Raw genomic sequence first — 12,790 nt, forward strand, 5'->3', positions numbered from 1 at the left:
TGCAAAATGAGTAAAAAATAACTTATAAAAAAAATCAACCCCTTAATAATAACTATATTAAAATGTACATATACAGTCCTGCTGCATTCAAAATGTCTGATCAATTTATAAAATTATTTAACCTATACAATAAACACTGAAAAGCCCACCAAAATTTGAAGTGGGAAGGGGGGGTCTACATCTGAAAAAAAAGCAATTGAGGGGCTCACTATCGTATCACAGAGATATGCTAACGACACGCAGTGACGTCACAGCTCGCACATCCCCATGTTCCTGCAGACACCACAGTGCGCACGCGTGTGTGACCAGTCACGTCCAGAGCCTAGTACCAGTATTCTGCGGTGCGCGCTTCCTGCACTGTCACGTGTCCACAAGTCACATGATCTGCTGTTATTAAAGGGCTTCACCAGCGCGCCCTCCATCCACACAGAGCGGCATGCTGGAGAGGTGAGTGGATATCGGGGGTCGTGTCCGCGCTAACACTGTGCACCCTTGTGCCTTCCTCTTTCTGTGCTGGTAGATGTAGTGTTTAGCTCCTGTATCCATACAATCCTGCCCCTCCTGTGTGTCCTGTGGGGTCCGGCCTGTGCTCCACTTCTGGATATAAGGCTCGTGTGTGTCCTCTATCTGCATTCTGTCTCCTAGCAGCTTGTTTCTCCCAGAACATTGGCCCATTGTGTTTTGTGGGTTATTATGTCCTGATCTGTCAAATATTTGCAATGTGAACACTGATTAACCCCTGATGTCCATGTATGTAGATGTGTGGAGCGCACTATATGCTCCAGCCTGTAATGGCAGCCACCAGAACTATTTAAAGGGATTGGCGGTTGACAGACAGCCCTTACAAATAAATGGCGCACTCCGCTCTCCGAGATCAGCACTGCCCCTCTGCTCTGGGCACTGTGTCCCCCTGCGATCTTATGACCTGCTGTCAATCACTGAAATGGATTGGTTGCAGTGTGCATGTTTACCATCACTCCCCTCCCCCCATCTGACACCACTGCAAGCTGCTGTAAGTTTTCCTAGGAGCCGAGGGCCCAATGAAGGTCACATAGCACTGGCTGGGTTACAGAGGAGATGGTGAATTTCACTTTATATTGCCCTATATTACAAATAATGACTGGGTCGTGGAGCTTAAAATTACAATGAAAATTAAATACTTTTAAAAGCATTTGCTTAAAAGCTGAGATTGACCCCATTCCCGAATAAATATAATAAAAGAATAACATATACATAGTATTGTTGCATCCATAATTGTCCTTCTCGGGAAAATATAGAATTAAATTACCCAACTGATAAACCTGGTAAAGAAGAAACCAAAGTGTAGTGATGGCAGTTTTTTGACCACCACAACCAGAAGATGCCATCATTAAAAACCACAGCTCAGCTTACCTTAAGGGGTTACTGTATGGACATGTATGATACAAGCAGAGTAGTGTAGAGTCTGTACAGTTTACAGGTCGTTCTATTATATCTCTATAATAAGTCCGAAACCCCTATACCGCCATATGTCATTGGACGTTTATGGAAATCCAGTATAGCGCCACTGAAGTCTATCTGCTGTATTAGAAGTTGGTGCAATTTGCGGTATATTCACTATGGATTGCTGCAGTCAGGTATATATGTGCTTGGTGAGAAACCACCGTAAGTCTGTACAGCAAGAACAGCAGAAAAACCACAGCATTTAACTATAACCTTCTAAGGCGGACACGTGCATTGGGCCCAGATTGTTCCTCTTTTATTACTGAAGTATGTAAGGGATGGACACTTTACACACATCATTTTTTATTGAAGGGGATTTAGGTTCTCAACTTTTTTTTTTTTTGGTAAAAGGCATACTGTACCTAAAAGTTATAGCCCTCCTCAAGTACAGCTAGCTTTCCCACCACTGCTCTAGATCTTGATATTCTGCAGCAGTATGTCACAATTGCTGCCCTCATGACCGCTGCAGCCAATCATTGGCCGCATCGGGTCGTGTGCACCTCAGTCGTGATTAATGTGCTTTGTAGTTGTGACCTCAATGCTACAACATGTCCGTTCTGGACCAAGCCTTTGATCAGCGTAAAGTTGAAGAACAAAAACCCCTTTAATTTTTGGCTGCTGAAATATGAAAAGGCAAAAAAATGGCTGCTCAGGCCTGGTTATTAAAGTGTTATTCCCTAAACCATAATGTAGTCTTAGAATTTTGTGCATGTACATGTATTCCTTTGTTTCAATAGACCTTGCACAAAATACCCCATCACCAAAGAATGCCCTTCCATGCTATATCTGCCCTCCAATTACCATTATATCCATCCTGCCGTAGTTCAAGTACTCCTGGTTGGTTGTGCAGTCTTTCCGCTGGCTTGTAGAATCGCTTCCTCCAGCACTGAAATTAGTGTATTCTACCATAAGTATACATGTAGTATACTCTGCTCATGTGCATTCTATGCTCTTTTCTAATAACGAGCCTGACTGATTTTGTCTTCTACCATTTACATAAGTATAGCTGCCTGTGAGGTTTTACCACATTCCTCTGCCATATTAGTATAGCCTCGCTGCCCTCTTGCTCAATGGAGCTTGTAATAACTAGACAGTGCAGACCTGAGATACAAACATGGCTGAGCTGTGTTTGATACCTGCAGCAGACAGATCAGTAATGATAATACTGCAAATGCCACTATAATGAAGCACATAGCAGAGGTTTATCTTCTGCCATATGCATCATTTGCAGTTTCAAATTACTGAGTTGTCTGCTGCTGGCATCAAACACTGCTTCGTTCTGTTTGTGTCTCAAGTCTGCACTGCTGCCTAATTATGACAAATTTCATTGCACAGGGAGAACAGACCTCAGGACAGTTGACAAAGTGTGTACAGGAGCATGCAGTGCACAGAAGAAAAAAGTGAACTCTGCACTTTAAAAAAGCTTGATCTGCAGGATAACTGTGGTTCATGCAGCTGAGCTAACCATGGCAGAGTTGATACTCATCAGTCAGTTGGCTTTCAGCACAGATCCGAGTCATCAACTAAGAGAAGTGCGGCTTGTCAGGAACACACAGGAGAGGAAGGGGGTCTGCAGCACTGAGGGGAAGAGAGCTGCTGTTGGGACATAGTTTTAGCAAGTGTGCATTTGCTGTGCTTTGTGAAAAATAATGCAATTGTAGTCATAACAATTTGAAAGGTTAAATCAGATGTTAAAATCTGCAGCAGAAATCCAAGGTTAAGCCAAACAAGTGTGATAAACTATTTTTTTGTTTGTTTCAAATGGCATGTAATACATACATAGGCGCGTGATCGATGCACCAGGATGTCACTATGCTTTGTCCAGACAACGAATTCTGTTATAATGACAATTACATTTAAAGACTTCCCTAGACTGGTGTCCACGGGTAGGGACCCGCTCCTTTTGTCTGCCCTTATTCACACACTGAGATCAACTCTGACACATGGTAACATGCTAACACGGCATAGGACCGTTCCAATCAGGGTCACCTTGACGATGGTGGGATGGCTTTTATGCTATTTTTGATCAAAAACAATATTACTAAGAACTGTTATTTAAATGCACTTTTGCTTTTTACTTAATTAGTTGCAGCAGGGTTTTTGCTCATTTTTTTTTCTTGTAGGTACTGTAGAATGGATGCAGCAGTGACATAGCATCAACATTGCAGTCAATGAAGGAGCTAACGTGCTCTGCCAATGTAGATGACCCGAGCAGCCAAGCTCCGTGATTGACTGCAACTGCTATGGGGGCTACCGGCTTGATATCACCGATGTAGCTAAAATGCTGAGACTTGAGCAGTGACTGAAAGCCAGTGCTTAATACAATCTGAGTTTGTTGTTTTTAAAGTATCCAACTCCTTGGGTATAGTGGAAAACAATTTTAAGGTACTGACTTATTCTGCAATCCTATTGATTAAATGCAATCGACGGAGACCACATCTCACAACTTATAGGCTGTGCTGGATCGGCTGCTGTCATATGCCAGATGCCACCTTCAGAGGTTTTGTGCCTTCTCACATTATGCCAGACACACTTAACCTTAGGACACAATCACACATTACTTAATTTTTTTTTTAGTGGGAATGGAGAAAAACTGTAATTTCGCTATTGTTATTGAAAGTTTAATCTTCTGGTGTTAACTGGAGGCAGGCTGGGAAGAGGTAGAGCAGTCATAGAGCTGGAAGTACAGGATCTTTTTTTTGCACATGCCCCCTGTCACTTCATCTTCAATCCAATTTCACATATGCATGGAAGTAGTACGGTTAATGAGTGCGTCCGGATATTTGATGATGCACCGCCCAAAATCGCTTGACTGCTGCAGCCTGTAATTGCCTGCATTGGTCAGGTGATTTTGTGCGGTGCATCATCATAAAATATCTGCCAGCTGGTGCAATGCTGACATTATAGTTTCCTGTCTTTGTGTAGGCCATGGAGTGGTCTACGCTTCGTCCAGGTGGGTGCTCTACACCACAATCAGAGGAAGAAAGGAGGTAGTCCAGCTTCACCGGAAAGCAAATCTTCTTTTATCAGGTGTGCGTACAAACTAGTTACAGGTTAAAATGTGGACATCTACGCGTTTCAGTGTCATGATCATAACTAATAAAAGAAAATTTGCTTTTCCGTGAGGCTGAACTACCTCCTTTCTACCAATACAGGTGCATTACTAGTAGGATTGTTTTAAGGGTTAAGTCCCTATAACACTATAGCCCATTTAACATATATTTTGGGGGTGATGGATGGCCTTGAAATTAAGCAGCAGGATTCATTAATGCTCCATTCATCTTCTAATGGGCTTGGAGAACTAAGATTCTAAAAGACCCTTCGCTCCTGTTCAAACAAGTGGTTGGGGTGCCACCAAGTAGGATCCCCACCGATCGAACAATTACTACCTATCCATTTATTTACAAATTTATGTAGAGGTTAATAATCTTGAAAGTTCATATTTGGATTCTTGCAGGTAGCTGGAGATGACACATCTAAGGTGTTGCAGAAGAAGGAAATGGTGGTCTGGTGGTATGATATTGGGGCTTGGTGTCTTTGTTTTGGTCAGTACAGTTGGCAATGCAGTGCCCACTTCTCGGAATGAGTTGGATACATGTGCTATGGCCCCTGCTAGTCGATTTGATTGTGCACCGGAAAAAGGTGTAACAAAGGAAGAATGTGAAGCTCGTGGTTGCTGCTACTCTCCAACTGAAAAAAATCCAAAGATTGGACAACCATGGTGTTTTTTCCCATCCACCTATCCAAACTACAGGTTGACCAGCAAAAACGAGACAGAACATGGATTTACTGCTACCCTTGTTCGATCCAAGGAGACCTTTATGCCAAACAATATTATGACTTTGCAGCTCGTGGTGTTATTTGAGACTGATGATCGACTGCATTTTACTGTGAGTATTTTTAATTTTTCTCTTTGAAACTTTTTTTTTTTCTAGCATTGATTTATTAATTTTTATTTATTTCTTTTTTTTTTTGCAGATCGTTGACCCAGTTCAGAAACGTTATGAAGTTCCCATGAAGACTCCATGTGTAAAAGGAAAGGCAGCCAATGCTCAGTATGACGTCCAAGTTACCGCAGACACCTTTAGTATTGTAGTGAAAAGAAAGAGCAATGGACAGGAGCTGTAAGTGGCTATGAAGTGTTTAATATAACTAGTTTAGACTGCAATTATAGAAGGTCCCTTATTATTGTCTCATATGTTTTGATAATTTTTGGTCTCTCATAAAGATAATGAAAACAATTTTTTTTCTTGGGCAAATAACTATTTAGATATAGGAAAATCCTTAAACAATTATTAACTTTGTACATGTGTGAATTCATTTGACCTGGCCTTCAGCATATGGAGAACGCTGCTTAATTATGTGTTATATAGGCCCTGGACAATGAATATTTTAAGACATTTTAAAGTTGATTTCATGATTCTCATGGAGAAAAAAAAATTGTTCATAAAACAGGGAACATGGATGTCCTAAGTGTGGGGGACTTCTGCGATCTAGAACCATGCCTGCAAATGATGGACAATCCACCTGTTTTTCTTGAGATGTGTGTGAATGGCTATATATATAAATTAGATGTTGGCCCGATTCAAAAGCATCGGGTATTCTAGATTATGTATGTATGTTGCGCTGTCAGTGGTGTTTAAATCCCGCACTAATATCGCTGATTGGCTGATATCCGAGACAGACAATTAGACCCTTAGACAACACAATGGCGGCACTTGACAGCAGTGGAGGACAATGATGATTCCAGAATTCGCGGCAGACTGTGCCCGTTGCTGATTGGTCGAGGCCTGGCGGCCTCGACCAATCAGCGACGTGGGATTTCCAGGACAGACCGCCAAACCCTTAGACAATTATATATATACTAGATCGTGGCCCGATTCTAATGCATCGGGTATTCTAGAATATGCATGTCCCCGTAGTATATGGACAATGATGATTCCGGAATTCGCGGCAGACTGTGCCCGTCGCTGATTGGTCGAGGCAACCTTTATGACATCGTCGCCATGGCAACCATTATGACATCTACGTCGATACTGTGCCCGTCGCTGAATCAGAAACGTGAGATGTCTACGTCCTTTATGACATCATCGTCGCTGTGCCCGTTGCTGATTGGTTGAGGCCTGGCGGCCTCGACCAATCAGAGACGCGGGATTTCTACGTCGATGCTGTGCCGGTCTCTGATTGGTCGAGGCCTGGCAGCCTCGACCAATCAGAGAGCCGGGATTTCCAGGACAGACAGACAGACAGACAGACGGAAAAACCCTTAGACAATTATATATATAGATACAGATTTCACTAGAAATGGCTCCTGATTGCCTCTTTGATATTCTCTGTTGCAATCCTGTCCCAAGGCCCACACTCAATTCTTGTTTATTAATTTACCTTTTACCACGAACAAATACCTACAGTATAACTTGGTATTGGAGTGGTCTCCCTTTTATAGAGCCTGTCTAAGACGAACTTTGATACTTGGTGGTTGCAGATCCCATATGAGCCGTTAGAGCTTGTTGGTTTTTATTGTAAATTAGGGGGTCAATTCCCCCTTCCACCCCATAAAGATTAGACTAATGGCAACCACACACCGATATCAATGGATTTGTCCAAAACTGATGGTTGGTGGAGATATTGAGCGAGCATGACCGATTTCGCGCTGCCAATTGCTTTGTTCTCTAGGAGATAGGTCACCACCAATGATGTCTGTTGGAGGCTTTCTCATATGGAACACAGGAGCTTTTGGCTTTTGCCCCAACGATCGTCCGAAGCATCGTTCGTCCAACAGCAGTCTATGTATGTGAGATCTTCAGCCCAAACCCTTAAAAAGACCTATACAATTATCCTTGCTCCATCATATTTCACAGTATGTAAAATGCATGAATTCTACTGGCATTAGTAGCATCATCCTCTGAGAATGCTTCCACTATCTGGTGGTGGTATAATTTAGCCCACGTCTGGTATTTTGCTTATCAGTCTTGGGTTTCTGTGCAACTGTTTGACCATAGAAACCAGTTTTATGAAGCTCCCAGTGCACTGTTCTTGTTTTGTAAAATATATATTTTATTCTAAACTTGTCATACTTAAAAAATTAGCATGTCCCGTTCATATATCTGACTCTGTATGAAAAAAGAAATCGGAAAGCACAGAAATCTGCTGATGGGTCAGGGGGCTATATATTACGCTCGGTATTTAATCATTGTTGGTCTTCTATTTCTGTATTCACTGTTCCACATGAAATAACTATTTTGGAGCATCTTTATAGTTTCGTGTTGCTCAGTTTTCCTGTTTTCTCCAGGAAATGTATAAATAAATTGGATGTTACCATTTCACTTAAGAATTTTATCAATACATTGACATCTGGGAGTTACCTGTTGAGTATGATTATCTGACTGGATCAGCACTGTAGGGACATCCCACTCCCCTTCCCCGACCGGTGACACCAAGCTATCAAATTATTCCTAAGATTCTTGGGGGCCTATTGTCAGAACGCACAATGTATATTACGGGACATGCAAGCACTTTCTATAGCAAGGGGCAGGAGAGCTGGTGGTTTCTTTATAAATTCCGTTTTTTTGTCTTTCCAGGGTGAATACTGCCTTGGCTCCACTTCTGTTTGCAGATCAGTTCCTACAGATTTCCACATCTCTTCCCTCTCAATATGTATATGGTCTGGGGGAACATCTCACGTCCATTAACCTAAACACTGATTGGTCCCGGCTGACTTTTTGGAATAGAGATATTGCTCCTGAGGTAAGGAAGCATTTCCCAATATAAAGTGAGTGCATTATTAACCCATTGGTGACATCAGTTACGACAGATGTGTGCACTTGCTCAGGAGCTGAGCCCGCTCCATAAAGCTTCAGGTGCCAGCTGTGTTATACAGCTAGCAACCAGGAGTAACTGCTGCTATTGCTACAATTTTAACCTCTTGGGTGCTGCTGTCAATTGTGACCGGAACATTATATACATTAAGAATTGGGGTGCTATTTCTGACGACAATCCCCCACCCTATGAATAAGAATTTTTTTATTTCTAGAACGTCAACATATACTGTAGCGCTTTACATTTTAGAGGGGACTTGTACAGACAATTAAAAAACATTACAGAATAACAATAATCACATAAACGGATACCAAGAGGATTGAGGGCCCTGGTCCTGGCAAGCTTACAATCTATGAGGAAATAGGGGACACACCAAAGGTGGATGGTAACACTTGCTTGTATTGTACAGCCCAGCCATCAATATAATATACACAGGGCTAATAAGTGCATATAGGGTGTATGAACAGATGATACGAGGGTCCTGCTTTGAAGAATATTTTGTATGAGCAATGCAGGGATAGTTGGATAGTATGTCGAGGCCATAGGCCAGTCAAAAAAAAAATGCATTTTTAGGCCAAGCCTAAAACTGGGGGTATTGGGAATTAATCAAATTGTCCTGGTTAGTGATTTCCAGAGAATTGGTGGATGTTTATTGAGGATGTTAATCTTAGATCATTAGCAGAACAGAGGGCACGGGTAAGTTGGCATATTAAAGGACAGATTCTTCAAATCTGTTCTGCCAGATAAAACACCTAATTCTTGTGTAACAGAGTTGCGGGAAAATGTGACTTTTGGCCTTTTTTAAGCCATTGTGAATCAGCTGCACTGAAATTGGCGGAGCTGGGGAGGAGCCAAAGCGGGACAGGGTGTGGCAACACAGCCTATCCAATTAGTCGGAACTGTTTTGCTAGTCTGGGATGCTAAGCCTAGCATTTCTGGCATGACACTCCCCAGATTGACATGAAAGGATACTTATTTGCTCATCACCGTTTTAAAACGACGTTCGAGAATAAGGCTGGCAGCCCCCCCCCAGAGTCGGAAAATCTCTGGGGTCGCGGCTACCGGAGGTAGTTGAGACTCCAGAGAACATTATCAGGGCCAGATTTTCCGGTGCCCGATCAGGAAATAATGGTGATCACAAAATAGTGTGCCTGCTGTTTCAATTGTTTCTCTCTCTCTTCTGACATGATATACATGTCGAAGGAGAGATAAATGATGCCCCCCTGAGACCTCCCGGTACCTCGGCCATCGTCCAGGCACTCCTGCTCCATCCCTGACCTGGCATCTTCGTGGGGGAAAAAAAAAGGGAGGACGCATGTCTAGTGCGCCTTTCGAGATCTGCCGGCCAGTACCTGGCAACAATAGGAAACTTTTCCTATTGGTTCCTTTTGATCACTGTGATAGTCCCTATCCTAGTGATCACAATAAAAAAAAAAATAGTAAATCAAATCTTTGTCACCCCCTTAGTTAGATAAAAATTGTGAAATATTTTTTTCCTTATTTTTTTCCATTCTTTGCAGTTGGGGTTAGGGTTAGTATTGGGGTATGGGGCTAGTGTTGAGCACAAGTGCTTGCTACTCAAGTTTGAATCAGGTGCTCGGGTATGCACAGAGTATCTCGGATCCCAGCATGTTTTTTTTGGGGGGTGTGTAACAGCTGTGAAACATGAGGCAGGGACTCGAGCATGACACTCGAGCACCCGCGATGTTCGGTGCATACCCGAGCAGCCAATGCAAAACTTGAGTAACAAGCACGTGCTCAACATTAATGACGACATATTCATTATGACGACTTAATTCTGAGTCGTACCTGTGGCTTCAAAATGCCCACTACACCCCGGGAAAAAATCATTGAAGGGTGTATTTTCCAAAATGGGGTAATTTGTTGGTGATTTCCACAGTTTAGTCATATCAAGGGCTTTCCAAACACAACATGGGGTTCTGGGTTCAAATCCCACCTTGGACAACATCGTTAAGGAGTTTGTATGTTCTCGCCGTGTTTGCGTGGGTTTCCTTCGGGTTCTCCAGTTTCTTCCCACATTCCAAAGACATACTGATAGGGAATTTAGATTGTGAGCCCCTTTGGGGACATTGATGACTGTAAAGCATTGTGGAATAAGATAGCGCTATATAAGCAAAGCATAATAAATAAATAAATGAACATGACATCCGCTAATAATTCTTCAAATTTTACATTCAAAAAGTCATATGGTTTTCCTTCCCTTCCGAGCCCTGCTATGCGACCAAACAGTAGATTTCCTCCACAAATTGGGTATCTGCTTATTGATGAGAAATTGCAAAACAAATTTTGGGGTCCATTTTCTACTGTTACCCTTGTGAAAATAAAAAAGTTTGGGTATAAAGTAAAGTTTTTGTGAAAAAATGTAAATGTTGTTTTTTTTTTCCTTCCATATTGCTTCAGTTACTGTGAAGCTCCTGAAGGGTTAATAAACTTCTTAAATGTTGTTTTGAGCACCTTGAGGGGTGCAGTGTTTAGCATAGTGTCACTTTTGGGTATTTAATGTTATATTGGCCCCGCAAACTCACTTCAAATGCGAGATGGTCCCTAAAAAAAAAATGGTTTTGTAAATTTGTTGGAAAAATGGAATTGCTGGGTCTCTTTTAACCCTTAGAACTTCCTAACAAAAAAAGTTTCAAAAATTGTGCTGATGTAAAGTGGACATGTGGGAAATGTTATTTATTGACTACAGTATTCTGTCTGATATTACTCTCTGAATTAAGGACAGTTTGAAAATTGTTATATTTTCTAAATTTTCGCAAAATTTTTTATTTTCACAAATAAAGCACAAGTCATATAGAATACATTTTAGCGCTGTGAAGAAGTACAATATGAAACGAAAAGTCTCAATCACTGCGATACGTTAAAGCATTCCAGAGTTATAACCTCATAAAGTGACAGTGGTCAGAATTGTAAAATTAGACTTGGTCATTAAGGTCAAAATTGGCTAGGTCATTAAGGGGTTAATGCTTTGAAAAGCCATGTCAGAATGGTGGTATCAATTTTGAAAATATTACTGTCTAATATTAAAATTAGCATTTTTAATGAATTCAGCTCATTTTAATGTTAGAATTATACAATCCTGTTAATAACATTCTTTTTTTTCTTTTAAAGTACAAGAGATCTGTTTTTATACGTTTTTAAAGGTAGTTTGTCGGCACAAAATGACTGTTCAAACAAAGCGGTCCGTTGGCGCTCCCTTGGCAGGGAGCACTGAGCACTTAAACTTGGTTTGAATAGTAATTTTATCCCAAAACACCCCCTTTAGGCCACGTGCACACGTTCTGTTTTTCGGTGGTTTTCCGCTGGAAAAACGCTTACATTAAGCATCCCATCAATTTAATGCATTCCGCAACTTTTGTGCCCTTGCTGCGTTTTTTTTCCACGAAAAAACCGCAGCATGTTCATTAATTTGGCAGATTTGCCGCTATATTATTGCATTGGGAACCTCCGGAAAAATCCGCAAAAGATCTGCAAAAAAAACTCTGATAAAAACGCTAGCGGATTTCCTGCAAAAGGAGTCTGGATTTGCTCAGGAAAATTCTGCATATTTTCCTGAATGTGTGCACATAGCCTTACAAGAAAGCACAAGCAATATCAATTAAATCATTTTGCTAAATTGTTGGCAGTTTAAAATTCAAGAATTCTAGAGCTGAGACAGATTTTTTGTATCTGTTCAAGTGTAATTTTTTTTTTTTTTAATAGAAAGAGGCTAATTTGTATGGTTCTCATCCATTCTACTTGGCTTTGGAAAAAGATGGTTCAGCTCATGGGGTGTTTTTGTTAAACAGCAATGCTATGGGTAAGTATTTAACTTTAATGCTTTTCGTGTTCTTGAAAGATGTGGAAATAACCACTGGCAATCTTGTCCATTGTACAATGTCACCAAAATTTGTTGAATGTGCTAATATACTGTTAATTAAAGGGAACCTATCATGTGAGGTAACTCTATTAAACTGCAGATAATAATGTTATGAAGTGCCCAGCCGCAGTGCTGAAAGGCTGGCACCTGGGGAAAAAAAATTTACTTTTTTTTTTTTTTTTACCTTTCTCCAATGACTGCACCGCACGGGAGGTGGTCCTCCCAACAAGGACAGGAACGTACTGAATAAAAAGGGCTGAACCCCTCTCTCCCACATTAGTTGTTTTTTTGTCATTGAGGGAACCTGTATCTGAAGATCATGTGCAGTTTGCTGCATCGCTATGGGTCTACACATGCGTAGGACTTGCTGGGAGTGGCGTGCCCTGATGACGAGCGCACCAGTGACTTTTGACCTGGAAGTGGTAGTTCCACTTCTGGGGGGGTACTGAGGAAGCAAAAGTGCTGTGACCGGTCCCTCATCTAAATATGTGGTCTAACCACCAAAGAGCGAGTTTGCTCCAGCTCTTTTCCCCTCCTTTAGTGATGGAGGTGCAACAGTGGCATTTCAGTCGCATGAGTGTCAGAAGAAGCGACAGTAACGCCAGCCAG

The 12,790-nt window shown here is 41.6% G+C and overlaps 1 protein-coding gene across 1 annotated transcript in view; it reads left to right on the forward strand.

The window, feature by feature from the left end:
* Positions 1-307: 307 nt before the first annotated feature.
* Positions 308-12,790, forward strand: part of LOC138665169 (lysosomal alpha-glucosidase-like) — an 83,026-nt gene continuing 70,543 nt past the window's right edge. Inside the window, exons 1-5 of the mRNA XM_069752429.1 lie at positions 308-447; positions 4,940-5,372; positions 5,461-5,606; positions 8,064-8,229; positions 12,025-12,121. Coding sequence (XP_069608530.1) covers positions 4,950-5,372; positions 5,461-5,606; positions 8,064-8,229; positions 12,025-12,121 — 832 coding nt within the window. The 5' untranslated portion in view covers positions 308-447; positions 4,940-4,949. The remainder of the gene's footprint in view (positions 448-4,939; positions 5,373-5,460; positions 5,607-8,063; positions 8,230-12,024; positions 12,122-12,790) is intronic.

This window comes from Ranitomeya imitator, chromosome 2, assembly GCF_032444005.1.
Source record: "Ranitomeya imitator isolate aRanImi1 chromosome 2, aRanImi1.pri, whole genome shotgun sequence".
Taxonomy (NCBI): Eukaryota; Metazoa; Chordata; class Amphibia; order Anura; family Dendrobatidae; genus Ranitomeya; species Ranitomeya imitator.